The sequence below is a fragment of the Capsella rubella genome, unplaced genomic scaffold, assembly GCF_000375325.1.
Source record: "Capsella rubella cultivar Monte Gargano unplaced genomic scaffold, Caprub1_0 scaffold_6, whole genome shotgun sequence".
NCBI classification, from domain to species: domain Eukaryota; kingdom Viridiplantae; phylum Streptophyta; class Magnoliopsida; order Brassicales; family Brassicaceae; genus Capsella; species Capsella rubella.
The window spans coordinates 399220-422040 of record NW_006238918.1 but is presented as its reverse complement, the minus strand read 5'-3'; the positions used below and the strand labels follow the sequence as shown (position 1 = coordinate 422040).

Sequence of the window (22821 nt, the reverse complement as noted above, 5' to 3'; positions counted from 1 at the left end):
ATAATATGCTTCCAACAAGTTATATGACGGGTCGGGTTGTAAGATGGAACGGGTTTGACTTAATATTACAAAAAAAAAGAATATTATTAATCTCACAATTCAATACGGGTCATTTTACTACTTTTTTAACCGACACTAATATAAAACATGTATAATTAAACTAATTTAGTAAAGATTGATATTATGCAATCTTAATAATTATTAAATAAACTCTAACATCTATAAATTTTTAAAAATATGAATTTAAAAAAACAAAATTATCCCGCGGTGTACCGCGGGTCAACATCTAGTTAGTTATTATAATAAAGGACAATTTTCAAAATTAGTTACTATGCTAACAAGAGAAAATAATGAGAATACTTGAATGGTATAGATGGCAAGTGTATAAATAAATAAATCAAAAATCAAATGTATTTATTATTTAAAACCTTAAATATCTGGATGCAGAAAAAAAGATAATTTTTTCGCATATATTGTATAAAAAAGTCTTAAAACAAACCAAAAGTCTTTTTTTTATAACCAAAAGTCTTTTTAATTTAAATGTCTGGTTGGGAAAAAAAAATAGTAATAGATGTGAAAACAAGAAGTCAAATTCAAAGATAATAATATAATAAGTCAGCAAGATAAAAAGATTATAAAAAAAACTTTTTGATAGTATATTAGAATAACTAATTGTGTCTCAACAATCATATAAATAATTTACAGACAAAATAGTGGCCCATCAATGATAGTCAAGCCTGTTAATAGATATTTCAATAGAAGCCCATAATAGTTTATGGTTCAAAACTTCAATATATCGGCCTGAGGCCCTGAGCCCATTAAATTTATCACGATAAATTTTTCACGTTGCATGTTCCGCCTAATCTGACCACAAATCTGCATTTATGTTGTTCGGGTAAATTAAACAACACATAAAAACAACGTATATTAACAAAAACTGCTAACAATAAATATAAGTAAACATGTACGCATGTTAGATAGAAGCAAATGACAAATATAAGAAAAAATTGGAATCATCAATTCATATATTTTAGTATGTTGACTGCACACAAAAACAAAAACTATATATGATTAACACTAATTATTGACGTAATTGTTTTCTATTTATTTCAATTGGTTTAGTTGATCAATTGTTTCAAAGGTTAACATCGATATGAAGAAAAAACTGTAAATCATGTATAAACAGATTAGTCCAAAAGACAAACGATCTAAACATTAATTAACGGAGTCAAACTTTATTTTATGGTTAATGGTAATTCCTTTTAGTCCTACCAAAAAAAAATGGTAATTCCTTTTAATGATAATGGTTACATGTTTAACATACTTGGTAACTTCAAAATCTAGCTCCTTTTTTACAACTTTGACACAAAATCTTTATTGAAGTTTATCATGATTCTTCTTTTGGAAACCCGTTATGTAAAACATAATTAGAATGCAATTTGTATAATAATATAAGGTTATAGTATTTGTCCTCGTGGCAGTAGGAGTGTCGATGTGTTATAAGAAAGTCAACAAGTCAACGATGAACAGAGAAGGATGAGGAAGAAGACAAAGTCCAATAGGGCGTACCCAAAAGGTCCAAACAGAGAGAGAAAGAGAGAGGAAAGAGCTAAAAAAACACATCTTTCTCACTTCTTCTCATTACAAACTAGTTTCATTATTCTCACAAAGACTTTTCTGTCTTCCTACAGAACAAAAGGTTAGGCTTTTGATTATTATTATTAGCCAGCTCAATTTATCTTCCTTCTCCGAGAATTTTTCGTTTTCTTGAAGGTCTTCTTCAGTTTTTCGCTCCATTTTGTACGCCTGGAGCTGGGTTTGTGTTCACACACATAAAGCTCTTACCTTTTCTCTTCTTTGAATCGGAGATTACAGAGCCGAGGGAGTGATTGGTTTCTTGAGTTTTTTAATGGGAGGTTGTTTCAGTAATCGGATCAAAACAGATATTGCTTCAAGTACATGTGAGTCCTTTGTCAATTTAATGTCTTTCTCTTATTTATTGTTTAGTCAATCTGTGGTTCAATGATTGTGGTTCTTTGACACTTGCTCACTCCTGATAGAAGTAGGATTTTTTTAGATTTAATGAAGTTCTTGTTCAGAGTTGAAGATACTATAACGTTTCCATTGTTAGTAATAAGAGTTGAATCTATGGGAATTGAAGTGTCGGCTAAGTAGAATTGACTGTCACTTTATTCTCTCTAAAAAGGTTGTCCTTTTGAAATCTATATCATGGATGTAATAAGCACTTTATCTCATTATGTGGCTTTAGTTCTAGGCAGATTGGGAGAACTCTAAAAGGCTCTAAACAGCTTCATCATCCTTTCTTTATAAATTAGAGTCTAAATGCAATGGCTTGTGAAGTTTTTGGTGTGTTTAGCTAAGTTGGGAATTCTTGTAGGGCTAAGTTCGAAATTCTTGAGTAGAGATGAAAGCAAGGGCTCGTCGACTACTTCCTTCTCTCATATGCCTCGAACAGAAGGCGAGATCTTGAAAAATGCTAATCTGAAGAACTTTAGCCTCAGTGAATTAAAATCTGCAACTAGGAATTTCAGGCCTGACAGTGTAGTTGGTGAAGGTGGATTTGGTTGTGTTTTCAAAGGCTGGATTGATGAGGCTTCCTTCGCTCCCTCTAAACCGGGGACTGGGATTGTTATTGCTGTGAAAAGACTTAACCAAGAAGGGCTTCAAGGTCACCGAGAATGGCTGGTTAGTTACACTTGCATTTCTCAAGTTACCTTTTTGTTATTTGACAAGGCCCCATTTCAAGATTGTTGAGGAACTGTCTTCTTCCTTTTTTTTTCAACTATGAAAAACAGGCTGAGATCAATTACTTAGGTCAGCTGGATCATCCTAACCTTGTGAAACTGGTTGGATACTGCTTGGAAGAGGAGCACAGGCTTCTTGTTTACGAGTTTATGCCTCGTGGTAGTCTTGAGAATCACTTATTCAGAAGTAAGTTCAAATACCTTCAAAGAGAAAGAAGCTCATGGAAGAACTACTTATGCACAACGATTAATCTTTCTTTTGTTTTCTCAAAACAGGAGGAACATTCTATCAGCCTCTTTCGTGGAACACGCGGGTTCGAATGGCTCAGGGTGCTGCTAGAGGACTTGCTTTTCTTCACAATGCTCAACCGCAAGTTATATACCGAGACTTCAAAGCATCAAACATCTTGCTAGATTCGGTATGACACATGATTAACACTTTGTGTAGCTTTGGTTTTTTGGTGCAGCCAGAGATAATTATCTTTACTATATCTCTGTATCTGCAGAACTACAATGCAAAGCTTTCGGATTTCGGTTTGGCTAGAGATGGTCCAATGGGTGACAAGAGCCATGTCTCCACCAGAGTCATGGGAACTCAGGGATACGCTGCTCCAGAATATCTAGCTACAGGTATATTTGAGTATACTCTGTTACTGTGATCAATGAAGAGAACTTCGATTCTGATGTTTCTATCAATTTTGAAAGGTCATTTATCAGCGAAGAGCGATGTGTACAGTTTCGGGGTTGTGTTACTGGAGTTGTTGTCGGGAAGAAGAGCAATTGACAAGAACCAACCAGTAGGAGAACACAATCTAGTGGATTGGGCAAGACCTTACTTAACAAACAAAAGAAGGCTTCTCCGAGTGATGGATCCTCGTCTCCAAGGTCAATACTCGCTAACCCGAGCTTTGAAAATTGCAGTTCTTGCACTCGAGTGCATATCTATAGATGCCAAGAGTAGACCGACCATGAACGAAATCGTCGAGGCACTGGAAGAACTTCATATCCAAAAGGAGGCACCAAAAGAGCAGCAGAATCCTGAAATCAGCATTGACAACAACAGCAACAAGATTGACAACAACAGCAACAATATTGACAACAACAGCAACAAATCTCCACCAGCTGTGAATTATCCTAGGCCTTCAATTATGATATAAAAAGGCAATATTTTTACCGCGGTTTAGTGATGTATAGACTCTTTACCATCTATCTGTTTAGGTATTATGCTGTCTGGTAGTAAAAAAATAGTCTCTTCTTTTTTTATCCCAATATCCTGGCAATGTAAGGAAGAGAACGAAACTTAATAGTTGTAAACTTAGGTTCTCTTACAAAGTTCAGATGTTTATCACACACAAAATCCCGTCGGAATAAGAAAACCACAAAAAAAGAAAGACCAAGAGGTGAGATCCCACAGCAGACAATCAATCTCTGGCTCATCGTCCTAACAAGGCAACGCGATCTGACTGTACAGCTTGAGTAAGATTGATGTCGAAAAGCTCGCAACGGATAGGCATTTCAATCTCATAGAAAGGATTCTTCAAGACATAGTCAGTGTAGAGTTCATAAATGTATCTAAGGAGGCTCTCCATGTGAGGAGTCCCAGGTTCACAAACCACAAAGAACTTTGTTCCTGAGATATAAGTGAGAGAGAAAAAAAGCAGAATCAACAATCAAGTGAAGGGAGTAAAACAAAGGAAAGGTGATGATATCCTGCAAATGGCGATGGATATTACCAGGGAGAGACTGGAAACAATGTAGATCAAAAGTGTCGGCTTCAAGAAGCTCAATCCCAGTACAGCCATTAACAGGTGATAGCTGCTGAGAAATGGCGTGCATTGAATGCCATAAACTAGCTACTCTCAAGCTATCATTCGTATCCATTCTTCCCTTTGTTCCACAATCCTAAATTTTCCCAAATCCAAATACACAGAGATCGTTTGAGTTACACACACAATAGATCAAAAAAATCAAATCCAAACACATTCTCCGAGTTAGGATTTTTCAGTTTCAGATTCTCAATCTCCAAGCGAAGCAAACTTAGTCAAATTTATTTCCTTTAATGTTTCTGGAGAACCAAATTGGAGCTTTAAAAAAAGTCCAATTCTTTAGCAGCTATTCACAAACCCTAGAGCAATACCTGAATCACAGCTTCTTCTAAACCTAGTGAAAATCGATGAATAAGGCGTAATTAACATCGATCAGTTCGTCACTCTCCAGGCATGAAAAGTCGTGAGCTTTCTATACAACTACGAGATCGAGAACAAAAGATCGTACCTTGTAGAATATCAAACCACCAGATTTGTTGATTATGTAAAGACTGTAAATCGCTGCCATTTTTCTCCAGTAATTTTCGAAGATCCAACCCGATAAATCAGCGAAGACGATGAAGAAAGAACAGTACAGATCTCTTAATTAGGAAAATCAAATTATTATTTCTTCTATTTAAAACGACATAGTTTTCATGTCAATGGTCTCTTCTCGCGCCACGTCGCCTATTTATAACAACGACGTCGTCGTAGGTAAGAACTAGCGTCTCTTAAAGCGCCACGTGAGCTACTGTTCAAAGTGTTAACCAATACGGTGTCGGTTTCAATAACTTTTCTTCTTCACCAACTACCAAAAACGTCTGAAGAAAAAAGTATAAGTAAAGCAGACAAGAAGAGTAAGGGAAGAGAAGAAGTACTAAAAATGGCGGTGACGGAAGAAGAGAAGCGAAACTCAACGGTTGAGATCTCCGGATTACGTTTCACGTATCCTGGAATCGACGGTCATCCACCTCCGGGATCGAAACCACTTATAGAAGATTTCTCGATCACGCTCAATTCCAGCGATCGGTGTCTCCTCGTCGGATCTAATGGCGCGGGTATGTGACAATTCGTTGTGTCTTTATCTTGAAATGTGCGTGTATTGGATCTGAATTTCATGGAATGGTTGATTGGAATCAGGGAAAACGACGATTCTGAAGATACTGGGAGGGAAACATATGGTGGAGCCTCACATGGTTAGGGTTCTGGGTCGCTCGGCGTTTCACGATACCGGATTGACGTCTTCCGGTGATCTCTGCTATCTCGGTGGCGAGGTTCGTGATAAAAAAAATGTCAATTCTCTGTTTTCTTTTTTCTGTGTATGTGATTGGATAATATATTTAGTGTGAATCCTGAGTTCTGATTTTGGAAGTTAAATTCTGTAATTTGGATTGCTCAATTCCAGCTTTTTTAGAGACTAAATCAAGAATTCGTTTTTGCCTTGGTTCAATTTGTGTTTTTCAATGTACTCAAATCCTTACTGTTCACTGAGAACATTGTTATCCTCTTTTTTTCCAGTGGAGGCGTGATGTTGCATTTGCAGGATTTGAAGTTCCTATACAAATGGATATTTCAGCGGAGAAAATGATATTTGGAGTGGCTGGTATTGATCCGCAGAGAAGAGATGAGTTGATCAAGGTAATCTGACTTTGATGAGATGGTTAAGGTGCTCTTAATTCATCTTTGCAAGTGATTCGGTGAAGTTTTGGGAAGGATTCAAATATAAATTAGTATTTGCCATCTCTTGAATCTCTTGTCTTTGTGAAATCCCAATGTTAACATGAACTCAGCTAGAATATGGTCTGAGCTTCGATCTTTGTCACATACCCAACTCTTAAGCTTCATAACTGTCATTACTCTATATTTTACAGTCTGAGATGAAGTTGCTTGCTTTTACATCAAATGTATGTGATTCGTAACTTTCAGTTTTGTTCTAATTGACTGTTGGTTCTAGGTGTTGGATATTGATATCTCATGGAGATTGCACAAGGTATCTGATGGCCAAAGAAGGCGTGTCCAGATTTGTATGGGACTCCTCAAGCCATTCAAGGTAAACTACATTGTCTCCAAAGATACTTATTAGAAGAAGAAAGGGTTTGATGGTTAAAGAATGGAGTAAGATCCTAACTGGAACTTATTATCAAACGTTGTAGGTTCTCCTTTTGGATGAAATCACTGTTGACCTTGACGTTCTCGCAAGAGCCGACCTTTTGAAATTTCTAAGAAAGGAATGTGAAGAACGAGGAGCAACCATAATCTACGCTACTCATATATTTGATGGCCTAGAGGATTGGCCAACACACATTGTAATATAACCACACCAGTCTCTTTTCTCTGTTTTTAATTAAGCTCCTCTGCTTCAGAATAACAAACCCATAACGTAACATCTGCCATTGTAGGTGTATGTAGCTAACGGGAAATTGCAGTTAGCATTGCCAATGGAGAAAGTGAAGGAGACAAGCAAGAAGTCATTGATGAGAACAGTTGAGAGTTGGCTCAGGAAAGAAAGAGATGAAGAGAGGAAGAGAAGAAAAGAGAGGAAAGCAAATGGGCTTCCCGAATTTGAATCACGGGCTGAAGAAAGTCGTGTGACTGGTGATCCAGCACGAATGCTTAACAATGGCTGGGCAGCCGGGAGACTTCACTCAACGATTGCAGGCGGCGAGGATAATTTCGTCTTAAGCTCAAACAGAGTTCTAAGATAAGTTATGCAACGGAAACACAGACTTCATTGGAGTAAAAGGGAATACTCATATTTTTTATGTTTTTTATGTTTTTGTTTTTGGTAAGATTTTTGTTTTTGTTTTTAACCACGGATAAAATTGTATCTTCTTTTTCTAAAACCTATATTATTTGTTTCTCTGAAATATGATTTATATTATTTTTATAATTATGTTTTAATTTTGAAATGGGAGTGGTCAAGACTCAAGAGTAAAAAGACTCCAGAGACTGTAAAAGTTCCTCTGTTTTTTTTTTTTTTTGCACCAAGGTTCCTCTGTATTACAGTGTTTAAGTTGATGTTTTTGTTTCTCAAATCTTTGGTTCCTGATAAGAGCATGCCAAAGTTTAATATGTGATTAGTTTTATTACATATGTGATCTGTGTATTCGTATCATTCCCTAAATTCCTATCAGAAACATTCAGCTAAGAAGACACAATTTGAAGTCATCTCCAATTATCTTACGTTCGTCTATTGTGTTTTGTTCTGTTGTGCCGAAAAAAATGATGCTCTTACGGTTGAGATAATAATAGGATTTATGCTCTCCACCATCTTTAATCTTTCTATCTTTTTTTTTTTTCCTTTTTGCAAAAAGTATCCATTGATTTCCTCATCTTACATTCATTTAGATAGACCGACCAAATAGACAGCCCACCATATTCATATTTTGATATTTTCTATTATTTTTTTTAACCGTGTGTTAGTGTATTGCTGCAAACCAGTTGAAATATTATTCGGATTCATGTTGTTGGCCACAACTGAGCTAAAAAATATCAATCTCGGCCAGCCACATACACCCACCCGCACTATTCTTTTCGTGTTGTGATTCGCACTCAATAGACAGGGGCGCTAAATATGAATGAGCCGATCATGATTCTCTGCTTCGTAAAAAAACATTGCAAGAGACGACGATGCATTAGTTTATATTTGCAAGAGATGACAGCTATAGACTATTTTGCGTATATGTGTTGTTGATTAATTGAAAAAAATAATGTTGTGCTATCTATATATGATGCATCTAGATGTAACCATGTGAAATATATATTGTCATGGGACAAAAAAAAAAATACAATAACATTTTTAACAAAATATCTATAGATTTTTTTTTAAAAGCATTATACATTTGTTGGTCCATCAACTAAATTATCAGAATATAAGATAAGATTCTGTAAAATCTTATATGCAATTTGCAATATCTTATTTGTTTTCTCTAATAAATTTGTGATCGCAGGTTTGCACATGATGATGGTGTACGTAATGCATTTACATCACATCACATGAATTCTATTCTCCTTAATGCATCACCTATAACGTAAGTACATACTAATATACGTATGGTACACCGTATATCACGGAACTCTGGACCGTATAAATCTCTAGATTCCGAGGCGTATAGCTTTGACTGATCATCTCAATGTATAGCGACGTTATAGATATTGCGTGCATCGATCGAACTCCTGTTATTTGTCTTGCATTTACGTTTTGCTTGTCTTGTCTTGCATAGTTGCATTAAGGTATTTGTTTATAGACTTTATATATGAATATATGTTGTTATTCATTTAATCACAAACGTAATGCAAACACAAATAGCCCACTACATATAGTATATATATAGTAAAATTTTAGTAATCTGAACAAAGTAGCCAATTATTTTATTTATATAAATCGAAGATCCATGCTTCTTTCATAATATATATATATACTTAATACAATCAGAACGTAAAAGAGAGCTGCGGGCTACATTTATCTTTATCCCAACCCTTGATTTTTGCAGCCGCTTCAGCCTCTCTACATACCAAACAAGACACAAACACACCAAATGAAACCAAAAAAACAACAACACAACCCTAATCTTTAAAATAAAGCCCTAACTTTCAAACCAAGCAATCCCAATACTTTCCCTGAGAAAATAAGGGAAAAATGGTAAAACCCCAATTCCAAATTGTAAGCTAAATCAAAGACACGTAAATATATATATTTGATGAAAAAAGAAAAGAAAAAAAAGAAGCTTCAATATATCTTCCGCCATGCGATTCTTTTTATTTTTCGAGAAATCAGACGCGGAAATTCTTGCCGGAGTAAGTCTGACCAAATTGCCAATTACTCGGAGCAATGTTGTTGGAGGTGGAGCTTCGGCCATCGGAGGTTTTGACTCGGAAAGAAAGAGACTGGCCGACAAGAACAGCGTTGGACTGCCAGTTCTGTCCCCAGTTCCGGCTTAGATCTAACCACTGAGTGTTGGTTCCTTTGACACTCACCTTCCTGACGTCTCCTGCTCCGGCTACGTTGGTGACAAGCACCAAGTTGAAGAACTTGAATCCGTTGATTGTGAATCTTATACCTCCCTTCTTCCTACATGGGATCCTGCAACATCCCATAAATTTATTATTGTTATTAGTTACCTATGAAAATGTATTTTCTACAACAGTAACAAAAATTGCGAAAATTTAATAATAATGGACTATATTAGATTCGACCATCTGAATATTTTTTTATTGTTTTACGTGACTTCATGGAACTAAGTGAACTCATAGTACGCAGTGATGACCCGACTCGGTTTTGGGCTACGCGGATGACCAGGCAAATGTATGGGGTGGAGCGAGCAAGTGTCGGTCCTTTGCTCTTAGCTAAGTTCAAGGCACTATAGGTTTTGACCCGGATCCATGGACTAATAACCGACCCGGGTTTAAAGGGTATGTTGGTAAGTTCAGATTGAAAAGTTAGGTTAGGTTCGTTTGATTTAAAGGTTATGGCTTTAAAGAGACTAAAAGACAGGAAAGGTGATTGCATGAACTCAACTAAAACAGTACGTTAATAGAAAGAAAATAGGAATAATTGGCAATATAGTACGTTTTCAAAACATAATATGCTATTTGATACATTCACTATTTATAATTTGCAAAATACACATAAGTCACTGTTCACTTTTGCACACAGCCATGTTTTGCCATTATTATATCCATCTATTTACTATTAATGCCACTGAACATTTATCCCCCCAAACCGAAGAGATCAACTCCCACTTTTAATTAATATTTTTCTTTTTCTTTTTTTCTTTTTTATTAAATTTCTCCTTCAATCTTAAAACTAAAATACTAGTAAATGAAAATTTGAAATTATAAAAATTTCAGATATATAAAAATCTATGTTTTTTTCTCTATTATATGATATGCATTTTGTTTGATGATTTTATTTGATAATAACAAATAATTTTTATAAATTTTAGATCTGTACAACTTACTAAGTGTACAGATGTAATCCGTACAACCTAAAACGTGTATATATGTACATCTGTACAACTTAATAAGTGTACATATATTAGTGTACATGTAGTAAACAATTGTATATGTATTTGTACAATAGGATATATGTACAAATACAATTGTACAGATCAAATTGTACACTTATTATATGTACAGAAAAATGTAAGTATAACAGCTGTATACAAAAATATATGTACAGATATAATTGTATATATATTGACTATTATATTGCATTGTACACGTATTTGTACAATAGGATATATGTACAAATACAATTGTACAGATCAAACTGTACACTTATTATATGTACAAAAAATGTATGTATAACAGCTGTATACAAAAATATATGTACAGATATAATTGTATATATATAGACTATTATATAAATTTAAAATCATTTAACAAAATGCATATCAAATTGTAGAGAAAAAAACATAGATTTTTTTGTTTGTGAAAAATATCAAAAATAATATATATATTGGTGAACATTTTAGTTATTAGATTGGAATGGTGTAATAAAAAGAAAAAGAAAATAATTAAAAAAAAAAACTATTACACACCTCTCTTTCTCTCCAAAACAAACGACTCACACCAACAAACACATGCCCTATTTTTGTCTTTTCACCCAACAACCTCTTACCCCACACAAAATTCTATTACACACAACCCTTATTACACAACACCTATTTTGCAAATTATGAATAAAAAATGTACTAAATAGCATATATTGTTTAAAAAACGTACTAAACAACAAATTTACCCAAGAAAATAAACCTTTTTTACATGTTTGGTTCCCGAAAAAAATAAAAAGAAAAGGAAATAACTTTCTCGGGAAATCAAAAGAAAATGGAATAAAGAATAGAGTGGAACATGCGAAGGCTCTGAGAAAAATCTTCAAGCTCACAGATTCTTAGATTCGTGGGATCCTAATTATATATACTCCCAAACAAAAAGTCACTTCTGAAGCAATATCTTTTTTACATCTTTGACTGAGCAACATTAGGCGGTTTCATAGGATGGATCTCGAAATGTTACCCATAAATAAGTGTACTTTTTTAAGTTAGGTGTTTTAGTTATTAATAGAGTCAATGCTGCTCCTATGCTCAGAGTTTGCAACTTAAAAAGGTTAAAACAGAGTATATTTAGTGAAAACAGAGTAAGAGAGATTAAGTTACCTGCGGTAAGAGACGGGGACAATACCGGCTTTGTACTTAGCGATGGATAGAAACATAGGCATGGCGAGATCAAAGTGCTCACGAGGAGGGTTGCACCAACCACCATTGTCGCTAGCTTGGGCAAAGTTTGGAGGGCAGAAATTAGTGGCGGTGATAAGGATTGATGGGTTACCGGGAAGACACCATCCTGGATCATTGATACACTTGAGCTCAAAGCAAGAGCCACAGCTTAAGCCATTGTTGAATAAGGCAGTACTTAAAGCCGCCGTGTTAACGCCGTAGCCTTGGCTATACAAGTTCCCGTACCCACACGCACCACCTACATATTGAATATATATACAGTGAACATTTATGGGTTCAAAATAGTTAAACTTGGAGATTTTTATCAAGAACGTAACTTTCTAGTGAAATGTTGCATTTGGAGATTTATGTACTCTGTTTAACACCACAAAAAAAAGATAAATAAACCCTGTTTCCAAAACAGAGGAGGTGAGAGAGAGAGAGAGTGTACCCATAGTGCCAGAAGCATCAGCACCACCGTAGAAGGTGGCGTGAGCGTTGACCCAGGGACCACCGGTGTAAACTCCGGGGATTCTGGCGTGCACCGTGAAGGCAGTAGCCAACATAACCGCCATTAATGTAATGACTTTAGCCGCCATTTTTTCTAACTTTAGTACGGAGCAAAAGTTTGGTTTATTTTTTTGGTTGTGGAAGAGAGAGAGAGAGAAGAGAGAAGAGAGAAGTGTGAGAGGGAGAGGAAGGTAGGAAGTGCTACTTATGGAGGGAGAGAGACGAAGCCTTCAAATCACTTTACGGCTTTATTTTATTTTATTTCTAGTTTTTTAGTAAATTTTTATTGCTTTATAGTTTATCAAATTAAAATAAAACCAGTAATGTAAATTCCCATTTTTTAATATATGTATTTCTATTATATTAATTCCACCGAATTCGTGAGTAGTATATCGGAGTGTTCAATCAAAAAAATATATTTTATTTTCGCTGAGAAATTCAGTCACAAATTTGATTTTATTTTTATATAATTTATTGAATAATATGAACAAAACTATTCTAAATTCAATTTTAAAAAGATAACAACAAAAATTGTTCATTAGATAATGAGAAATATCAAATCTTTCGGTGCTTATTATTAAAAAAAAAAAACATTTGGTACTTATTCTGGAAAAAGAATGAAAAAGAGCAACTGAACACTTGTTTCTGACTTTCTTTAAAGCAATAAAAGATCTTCTACACTTTTATAATTTATTTATTTTTCATCAAAAGTTTTCGTAATATTTAATGTATTCGCGTTTTTGGTTCTTAAGTCTATCATAAAAGCCTAAAAGGTGGTGATTAGGTGAATAATCTAAACAATAATTACAACATTAAAAAGAGATTACATAAAGGGTAAAAACTAGAGGCTTCTATTAGTCGGCCCATATAGAGATGCATCTCGGCCCAGTAACTAACCCTTGCGGCAACATAAAGTAAGTGGCTTTGTTGATGAAACGTAACCACGCGTACATGATGCGATTTATCCTTACGCGCGCAAAACTAACGGCCGAAATTGTAGTCTTGGGGAAAATCGTACGGCAGCGCGTAGGCAATAGGTCTGCTAGATATGCGTCACACTGAATTTAACTGGTAACTAATTTTAACTAAAAAAAGTGATAATATGACGAATTCGCTATTAGTAAAACTTGTCGAATTTATAGAATGTTTTCTAATATTACAATCATTTGAAGTGGACATATTCTTGTTTTTACTCAATTTTATTTATAGAAAATCACATCTTCAATTTTTTTTTTCTTTTCTTTATGAACTATGTATGAATGATATCTTCTCGGATCGTTATTATTATTGTTTTGTATCGAACACTGATATAAAAAAGTAGGAAAAATGTTTTAACACAAAAGAAATATATAAAGAAAAATGCAACATTGTTTATTCAATGTGTTATTAGTCAGCTCCGTTTTTGTATGTAAGTATGCCATTAGCCAAAAGAGATAGCAAAAGCACGTGGTCCTCACATGGGCACCTCATGCAGTATATATATATATTTTTTTCTTTGGTCAATTTAAGCGAGTTGTAGAGTGGCCGGCCAATAGGAAAATTATCCCACATGAACCAAAAACCACCTCCGATCCACCGATCCGATCCAGTTCATATAAATTGTATTTTTTGACATAATTTTTGAAATGATTGGGTTAATATATTGAACACAAAAGATAAAATGGATACGAATGTTTGATACTAGTAATGTCCTAATATAGTATATTAGTAGTATACTATATTGTAAGCTTCTGATAGAAGTATAGTATAATATAAGCTTTTTTTTAGTATAGATGTTAAATCATATAGAGGTTATATAATAAAGAAGAATGAGAAGGTCCGTATAAGAACACGGAAAATACGGCAAAAACATTAAAAGAGGGGCCGTGCGTCGATGCAGTTGGGCCTCAACTGATTGCGGAGGGGGCCATCGTCACGTTTTACCTCATTCTTCTACATTACGCCATCTTTCATTTTATTACAGATGATAAAATATACACTACTACTACTACTACTATAGTATAAAACCACATGAATAAATGTGTGTGTTGATTTCGAAAACAATATGTGTGTTTTAATCGGTTTTCATATTAAAAAAAAAAAAAAAAAAAGATGTTGTTTGTTCGTAATGTAATGTATAACCGTTACAAAATGTGTTCTTCTTGTAATACGAGATTTGTATATTTATAGAACTTATACCATTATATGATACTTGTTTATAAAATATTCGACCACTATATCCATGTGGCTTCATTTATTGCCACTATCTTTTTTTACAATTCTTTAAATAATTGATATCACAAAGGTGCGTAAGCCATTTCCACCTTTATATTTTATTTCCTATTACTACTACTACGTTACGTACGTACAGTTACCATAAATGTTTTCACACGCTCTTTCTTGGGGTTTAATTTGTCGATTTTTACAAAATTGTATTTCTAATTACATTCTTTGTTTACACGTAATTAAACTAAGTCAACAAAAGTCAGAGATTAATTTTTTTTAAGTAACAAATTTTCAAAGACGCACATGTGATTGTTTCCAAGAATGTTCACCTAGAACTAATCATTTATGGCATTAGACGACAATTTGGTACAAAAATTTACTACTTACATGCGAGTTGTTTTTTTTTCATGTTGTTAATTAAGTATTTATCGACATGTTTACGTAATACTAGTAGCTACCTATATGAGATAAATATTAGTTAAGGATACAGATAATGAAATAATGCATGTGCAATCAGTACAACTATTTCTTAGGCTAGTTTTAGAAGCAAACAAATCCTTAGATCTCACTTCGTCCGTACCACTTGACATAGAGAGACGACCACTAACTTACTTGGTGTTTCCCGATGTATAATCGAAACCGTCATTCTTTTCATATAAAATTTTAGATTTACTTTGGGATACATCCCTTTGGTTATATAGATCATTTACTTTGAATATCTTTTGATATGTGTCAATTAGCTTTTGCGGTCGTTCAAAATGCATGAATGATATAAAGTATGAGTTTATACTTAAAGTTGATACATGCATAAACTATATCAAAAATTAGCAACTAGTCGGTGACTGGTATTAATGGTTATAGAAAACATAGTGTAAGGAACATAGTAACATGGATATATTCTTTAATATGTGTGTTGCTTCACATTTAATTTTTGATTGATACGCTTATCTTCAACGACGTACACTTTCAGCATTTGACTTTTTTCTTTTCTTCCACCGCAAAACTAATCTCTCGGTACGATTTTGACTTTTTAAACAACGTACGAATTCTTTTTGTGTTATGTTGCTTATCAACAAAAATAATATATAATCCCAACTTATCATTACCTTACAAGTAAATATATATTTCTTGTGTTGGGAATTGAATTGGATTATACTAGACGTGGATCGAACGAGAAGCTACAATCTCATTTGGTTCAATCATTAGCATATAAGACTATATGTTCGAGATTCGAGAGAGAGTATTTGCATAAAGTCATTCCAACTAGAAATTAAAACGCTAACTGTTTTTGGTCAACCCATATGGTGGTGCTCGGAGATATATTTCCACATGACCTCTAATTATGGTTTTTAAGTTTTAGGAAAAATAACTAAAAAATTATTATGGTCTTTACGGGCATTAAATATATCTTTTAAAAATAAAATCAAACGTTAATCTTATATTCAAAAACAGAACATCACTATTTAAACGATTAACCAAAACCAAAAAAACTAATAGACAACAAGCTTAACCTCTAATTAAGGGATTCTATATATTTCAGGAGGTAGCCTAGAGTTAAGGGATCAAGAATGTGCTCCATATGATTATATCTGACCTAGCTTTAACTTCAAGCCACATAATTTGAAGAAACAAACAATCTCAACATCTTAATATATCAAGTGAATACTTTTCTCAAGGCCTTCGAGCGCTGTTTCAGACATTAGCTCGATCAAATTCGACAATGAAATACTATATTCACATTCCCTTCTTTTTTTTTTCAGTTGCTCTACAGAACAAAAGCAAGTTTCCTATATTGACTTAAACAATAACAACATGATGTAAAATTCTATGAATCCTAAAAGCGCGTATCCATATTACCATGCGATCAGCTCTTAAGGCAGATCATAGCTCGAGTCACCACTGGCTGCGTCCATCAGCAAGTTTCCTTATCATCACAAGAGTAAACTAGTGTCAATGACAATGATTCATCGATTTGGAAGCTTAGGATGCACGATGCAGATTGCAGAAACAAAAATTTCTTTATAAGAGCCGAAGTTGAAATATGAGTGAAGATTAGTTACCTCTCTTGCAAACACAAGCTCTCTATTAGTTTCAGGCTTCTCCATAACTAGAGAAACGAGTTCTGATGAATTTCCCGGGAACTACGTGTTTTAAATTCTTTAGATAACCTCTTTGAAAAGAATAAGATCGTCGCGGGGATGAGCTTCTTCTACTTTAACTTGGATTTCATCTCCCACTTGTTTGCCTTCTGACACCCACGCAGTTGCTTGAAAACCCACCTGGAAACATTTTACCAGTGATTCAACTTACTATAAACCGCTTATTATGAGAAAATATTCTGGTGGTATTATACAATTACCTCAACCAACAAAAGTGATGCAATCCGGTCTTTGACAAATCTCAAGATCAATGCGGTGTACTTTTTACCCTTTTGTTGTCTTCTGAGAAACTCTATTACCCAATAGCGGAGACTGCTGTTTGAGAGTTTCCTCACCACTTTGCTTTGCATGTTTACAGATGCTGCTATACCTTCTAACTCACCAGCCGAGAATGGAAAATTGTCACCTCCTCGAAGAAAAGCCTTAATCTGTAATTTTGAACAACATGGTTGCCAAATTATTGAAGTAAATAATGTTAAAATGAATGATGAGGCAGAAAAAAAAAATTACAAGTATGTGTACTTCACCCCATTGGAAACAAAATAGATGGTGAAAAGGTCTACCTGATAGTGTGCAGTAAGATCCATGTATCGACGAATGGGAGATGTGAACTGAACGTAACCAGGAATTCCAAGCACTCCATGTCGAACAGGACATCTAAAATTCATTTCTGCAGCACGCATTACTTTGACAATGGATGACGAACGTACGGGTCCTTCTGGAAGATGCGCAAATGCAGATACATCAATATTTGACTGTGGCTGTCCTCTATATGGCAATGGGATATTATGCTGAGACCCAAACGTTGCTATAACCTCCCCACAAAGAATCATCATTTCGAAGACAAGTCTCATCGCTCGTTCTGCTTGATTTTCTACATAGAGATTTATCAAAGGTTCTGGATCCTCAGGATTAACCACTTTGATACGAGTTTCTAGAGTAGTTGTGTCCACTGCACCCTGAGTAAGCCCAGGAAAAAGCAGGTGTTACAAACAATAAGCAGCATCCAGCAAGAACCATAATGCTCAAAGAAACCTCTACTGAACTTTTCACGTTGAAAATGTTAGAGAAGATAAAACCATTAGCAAAACTATGTTTATATGACACGATTTTAATAACAACAGACCACAGAAAACTCAAAACAACCTGTTCACTGCGCCACTGAGAGCGAATGAAAGCTGCCTCAGACAGCAATCTTAGTTCAGCTTCTTCTTCTAGGTTCAAGTGAAGCAGCTCAGAAGCACTTTCATATGTCAACATATAGGTCGGTCTGATGATTGAGTTCTCTACTGAATATTCTGCAATACTGTAGCAGGAAGTTGTAAGGTACTCTTAAAGTTCTCAGCATACAATAGAATAAAACTCGAGAGAAGAGCAATGATTATTGAGTTACCACTTACCAGCCATCAGGACGCAGGACAACAGATACAGAGACAGCATTGCAGTTTTCTCCTTGTCTTAAACTCATTCCTTCCATGGCAAGCTTCTCTGGAAACATTGGATAAGTAGCCGTAGGCAGAAAGACAGAAGTTCCCCTTCTGCGTGCCTCTCTGGAGCACATATTAATAGGTCAGATTGCCCAAAGTTTGCTCCGATAGTGATAAGAGACATGCATCAAACTTACCTGTCCACTTTACTCCCAGGTGTAACATATCTAGCAGGATCAGCAACATGTATCCAGATCTTTATCCGTCCATCCTGCAATCTAGTTGCACTGAGGGCATCGTCAAGCTGCAGAAATTCCATAGCCGAAAAGAATACTCACAGTTAAAGGAGATAGCAATTACGCTTGATTTTTGAACCTAGACCTTGTAGAATAAATATAGGAGACTTGAAAGCATTTACCTCATCAGCCTCATCAACATCAATTGCATAAACCTTCAAGTGTGTGAGATCAATCCTCCTAACCTAAAAAAAGTATGAGAAAGTAAGCATTTTGAACCTCAGGGAAATATTGTGGCAAGAATTTAGTAAAGCGCCACAAAAACGAGAATAAATATCTTCAAATAGCAAAATTATCCAAAAGCAGGGCAAAGTGCTCACCGCATCAATATCAGATGATTCTGAAAGAAGAACTTCAGCAGCTTCAGTGATAGCTTCTGAGTGGTGGGTTGGAAGATTTAGCTTAAGCAGATCAAGATTGACATGTACAGGAAAATATCCAATATCTATGAGAAGGTTTAGTGCCGAGACAGATGTTTTCTGTAACCCCATGGACTTTAAGATCTGTCATGAAGCAGCCAAATAGTTAAAAATCGAACAGAAGACGTGAAATGAATAAGTTCCTTCAAAGATGTTGCTTCACATCCATATAGTACCAGCGGAAGAGAAATTAGTATTACCACAAAATAAATGATGGATGACTCACCGTTCCGGCAATTTTCCGCTGGTCAGTGCTTGCCCATGCATCAATAGCATAAGCTTCAAGTGCGCGTATATTATCTTGCACTTTATCATCAGCTAGCCAAGAAGATTTGAGGGGCTTGGCGTGACTAGGCGCCTTCTTGGCAGACTTCAACAACTGAATAAACTCCTGAAACTCTTTTTCTTCTGCCTCCTTCATGCGTTGCCTGCGTAAAAGCTCTTCCACCTACCAAAACAAATTGACGTGAGATCATCACAGGAAGAGAAAGTCTTCAGGAAAAAATCATGTCAAGCAATAGAAAAGTCCAAACTTGCACAATCAAGATCTCTTTGGATTAATCACATATCATCAAGCCTGCTAATCAAACAAAAAAATATAGCTACAGAGAACACCCTTCTAGTGATATTGATCACCTAACCTAAAAGAGAACACAGACAAAAATGCAGAAGAAATACCTGTTCAGTAGGCCGGGGGCTATATATTGATCGAGAACCTTTGGACTCTAAGACAGAAAAGTATATCTCGTCTTGTGATAACAAAAAATGAGCACAATAGCTTTCAAGAGAATCTGAGCGACCATATATCATCTGCAATTTTAAAAGTATTATCAAACCACAGGCTCAAACCGTGATATTCACTCAAATATATAGTACCTCTGCTAACTCTTCTGGCGTTACAGGTTTGTTCTTCTCAAGTAACTCGATCCAAGCAAACTCAAGCAGTTGGGGATCCTGCATCGAAATAATAACTAGAAGCTCATTCATAGGTAACATAAAAACTTTATCTTAGACTAGACGTCCTAGAAAAACAGTTATAAATCTTAGACAATGTCATTACGTACCAAATTTTCCTGAGCCCTCTGGAGAAAATCAGTAACTCCTGTATGGTCAAAATTATAAACACCCGGAACGATGTACGTAATTTGCTGCGGTTTGATGGAACAAGTAACACCATTCTGCACCATTAAAGTTTCTAAGTCTAACAATCTGCAAGCACTGCACCGAAACAATAGCATGAAAATGAGTACTTAAGTTTCGAGTGAAACCTGATCAAAGACCATCCAGTTCTTCTTGCCATCACGTCTATGAGAAACTGCCAACAATACTCTGTCTGCGTCCTTCTTAAACTCCAGAAGCAAACCGGCCTCTAGTTCCTGGTTTACTAGCTTATCCTCCAGAACCTCTCCATAGCTTGTTAATTTAACCCTACAGGTTCATCTAATTACACAATGAACTACCCACTCCAAGAAAAAAGCACTACCTATCATAATTCACTTTCAATTTTCGAGCTCTACTTCAATTTTGCTAATAATCAAATATATACTTTTAAAAATAAGGATACTGAAACGTACTTAACACTGGCACGAACTCTGGTACGGCTTCCCTTACGCCTGTTTATGGACTGGAGCTCTTCGGAAACACTTTCGACTAGACTATGAATGCAAGATGAACAGCTCGTAGCATCACTACCTCCATTATTCCCGAGAAATCGCCTATTAATGCGAAGTAATGGAAAATCTAACCCTAATTTTGAGAATTCACGGAGATGAGTTGCTCTGAGGCGCTGAATACGGTGGCGAAGTAAGGAGACGGGAGGACCACCGCCGGAAGAGGCGGTGCGAAAGATGGAGCAACCATTGATTGCCCTCACCGACATCATCGATGCTTCAGATAAAGAATCCACCGAACGATGAAGAAGAAGAAAAATCCGAACGATATCGGAAGTGAGCAAATCGCTCTCTCCGTCTGTGTTCTTGTGGCGATAGCGAAGCGGGTGATAGAAAACAACAACTTCTATATGTTTCGCCCTGTATTTTCAAAAAATCATCAAATGTTTCCCATAGTTTAAATTATATATTTTCATACCCAACAATTTTCGTCGAATTGAAAATAACGCACTTACTATTATGGGCGCCTTTCGAATTGACCCCCGAGATTTGTTTTTTGAAGATTTGATACATTGCATCCCAAATGTCCTTATTGTTCCCTCTAGCTTTGAACCAAGATCGAAAGCTTTGTTCTTGGCTTCCTCAAATAGCAATGCCTATAGAAAGATCAAGAATCGAAATTAATTACATAAAAGGATTGAATAACGCGAAAGGAAGATTTGATTTAAGTAATTAATGGAAGGTGAGTCACCTGAATGCAGACTTCTGCAACATCAGCCCTATGGACAGTTTTGGTGTCTGTCTTAAGAAGCTTGTGTCTTTTCCAACTAGCAGCTCCCGTGCATCTCCTTCCTTATCTAGAATTCCTCCGGCTCTAATTCACCAACAAACAAATTTTGGAGTAAATAAGAACATATATAATTAAGTAAAAACAAGCTTAAGAAAACTACTCATTGACCTTTGCTTCAACACCAAGTCCAAATCAAAAGCCATCTAAGAATGATTTCCTGAAAAGACGAGGGAAAAGAAGATGAAATGAGTCAGATGAAGTTAAAACCCCCACATTGCATTACTGAAATCTCGTTAACGTAAAACTCCTGCATAAACAGAACCGAAGAGGGAATGTGAACAGGTTATGTGATCTGATCACTACAATTAGTTCTAAAAAGTTAAGTTCAATATTATTAGACTGGGAAATTAGACTCAACCTAACCTCAATCAAGGTCTAGCGAATGAGAAAACCTTGAACCTGGAGCCATTCCCTATGTTACGTAGATACACCTGCAAATAAAGGGGACGAGTATGAAATATTTGCTAATTGAAGGGAGCCAAGTTGTAAAGTAACAGTTTTGGTTCCTTTTACCCCTGTAACCTCAAAGTCGTGACGCCGGATTTGATCAATGTTTTCCACCATAATAAAGTAATATTGCAGCATCTCTGAATATATACATACACCTGGAATAAACAAAACATATGAAAATATGTAGAACACAAGAGTCGTGATAGAAAGCAATATGTATTCATCTGTGTACATCTAAACACGACTTAAAACAACTATAATTCGAAGTTACCTTTGTAATCATAGAGCTTCGACTAGCAATGAGTTCCAACAAGCTTCACCACTCTGGGATTTGCGTTAACCTTCTTTCTCGTTCTTGATACAAAACTTTGAGTTCTTGTTCCAGTAACTAGTTACAGATGGATGCACCTAAGAAATATCACAAGTCTCGTTGGACACGAAACAATTGAATCATGCTTCCTGCATAAATAGAGCCAAAGATGATGAACAGTTGATGATGATAAAAACAAAAAACAAAATCAAAGTAGGAAAAGGTTCGTCTTACCAATTAAATTTCCTCTTCAGTGTTAGCTATTTGGTTTTAGAATAATACTAAGGAGATGAACCTTCGAAGTCTCAACAGACATATATGAAAATTATCAATGACCCAATCGGAGATGGCTCTCTTAGCCGTCCGATTAGTTGTAGAAGACGAAAGTGTAAGCAGAGATTTGTGATGTGGGAATTTTGCAGACAATTTGATTTGGGAGAAGAACTCTCGTATAAATAGGAGCACCAGATGCGAGTATCACATCCTAGTAAACAAAACGAGAAAAGGAAATTACTGAAGTTTTTTTCAGAAAAGGAAATTAATGAAGTGTTAAAAGAAAAAAGGAAATTCACAAACGGCTAGTTGTTAAAAAAATATGGAAATTCACTTGCGTTAATGGTAAGCTGCTTACTACTTGAGATTTTTTTTTAAAAAAAGGAAATTAACTAACGTAATTAACTGGGGTCAAACCTAACCGACTCAATCCACTACATTGCTAAATGTTAATATCCGGTTTATCTTTCCTTTTTTCTCATCGTAATTATGCTGACAGCCCAACTAATCTTATAGAGCTTTAAA

The 22821-nt window shown here is 35.4% G+C and overlaps 5 protein-coding genes across 7 annotated transcripts; 2 read left to right on the top strand and 3 right to left on the bottom strand.

Annotated features, from left to right (window-relative positions):
- The first annotated feature begins 1608 nt into the window (after window positions 1-1608).
- Window positions 1609-4122, top strand: LOC17881046 (probable serine/threonine-protein kinase PBL11). 3 transcript variants are annotated; one of them, XM_023781541.1, is made up of 7 exons: window positions 1609-1699; window positions 1774-1961; window positions 2399-2706; window positions 2817-2952; window positions 3042-3184; window positions 3272-3395; window positions 3471-4122. In XM_023781541.1, exons 2-7 carry the CDS (start codon window positions 1910-1912, stop codon window positions 3920-3922), a joined length of 1215 nt encoding a protein of 404 aa, XP_023637309.1. In that variant the 5' UTR covers window positions 1609-1699; window positions 1774-1909; the 3' UTR covers window positions 3923-4122. The 3 variants fall into 3 exon arrangements, with proteins under 3 accessions (XP_023637309.1, XP_023637310.1, XP_006287879.2); XM_023781542.1 differs by having other exon boundaries at window positions 1612-1699; window positions 1876-1961; XM_006287817.2 differs by lacking the exon at window positions 1609-1699 and having other exon boundaries at window positions 1707-1961.
- On the bottom strand, window positions 4046-5172 carry LOC17883885 (trafficking protein particle complex subunit 4). The gene is made up of 3 exons (XM_006288803.2): window positions 5040-5172; window positions 4499-4667; window positions 4046-4395 (listed from the first exon to the last, which is right to left on the bottom strand). Exons 1-3 carry the CDS (start codon window positions 5097-5099, stop codon window positions 4199-4201), a joined length of 426 nt encoding a protein of 141 aa, XP_006288865.1. The 5' UTR covers window positions 5100-5172; the 3' UTR covers window positions 4046-4198.
- Window positions 5173-5419: 247 nt separating this feature from the next.
- On the top strand, window positions 5420-7397 carry LOC17881527 (ABC transporter I family member 20). Its single transcript, XM_006288137.2, has 6 exons — window positions 5420-5628; window positions 5711-5844; window positions 6089-6208; window positions 6525-6620; window positions 6724-6876; window positions 6970-7397. Exons 1-6 carry the CDS (start codon window positions 5454-5456, stop codon window positions 7273-7275), a joined length of 984 nt encoding a protein of 327 aa, XP_006288199.1. The 5' UTR covers window positions 5420-5453; the 3' UTR covers window positions 7276-7397.
- Window positions 7398-8936: 1539 nt separating this feature from the next.
- LOC17882550 (expansin-A9) lies at window positions 8937-12457 on the bottom strand. The gene is made up of 3 exons (XM_006288434.2): window positions 12239-12457; window positions 11728-12046; window positions 8937-9653 (listed from the first exon to the last, which is right to left on the bottom strand). Exons 1-3 carry the CDS (start codon window positions 12384-12386, stop codon window positions 9344-9346), a joined length of 777 nt encoding a protein of 258 aa, XP_006288496.1. The 5' UTR covers window positions 12387-12457; the 3' UTR covers window positions 8937-9343.
- Window positions 12458-16121: 3664 nt separating this feature from the next.
- Window positions 16122-21396, bottom strand: LOC17883984 (ribonuclease II, chloroplastic/mitochondrial). Its single transcript, XM_006289006.2, has 17 exons — window positions 21165-21396; window positions 20929-21069; window positions 20378-20833; window positions 20072-20231; window positions 19868-19981; window positions 19680-19757; window positions 19482-19613; window positions 19030-19251; window positions 18705-18887; window positions 18507-18569; window positions 18286-18392; window positions 18062-18211; window positions 17808-17967; window positions 17225-17620; window positions 16862-17089; window positions 16563-16781; window positions 16122-16426 (listed from the first exon to the last, which is right to left on the bottom strand). The coding sequence occupies exons 3-16, from the start codon at window positions 20683-20685 to the stop codon at window positions 16662-16664; spliced, it is 2421 nt and encodes an 806-aa protein (XP_006289068.1). The 5' UTR covers window positions 20686-20833; window positions 20929-21069; window positions 21165-21396; the 3' UTR covers window positions 16122-16426; window positions 16563-16661.
- Between the last annotated feature and the right edge of the window lie 1425 nt (window positions 21397-22821).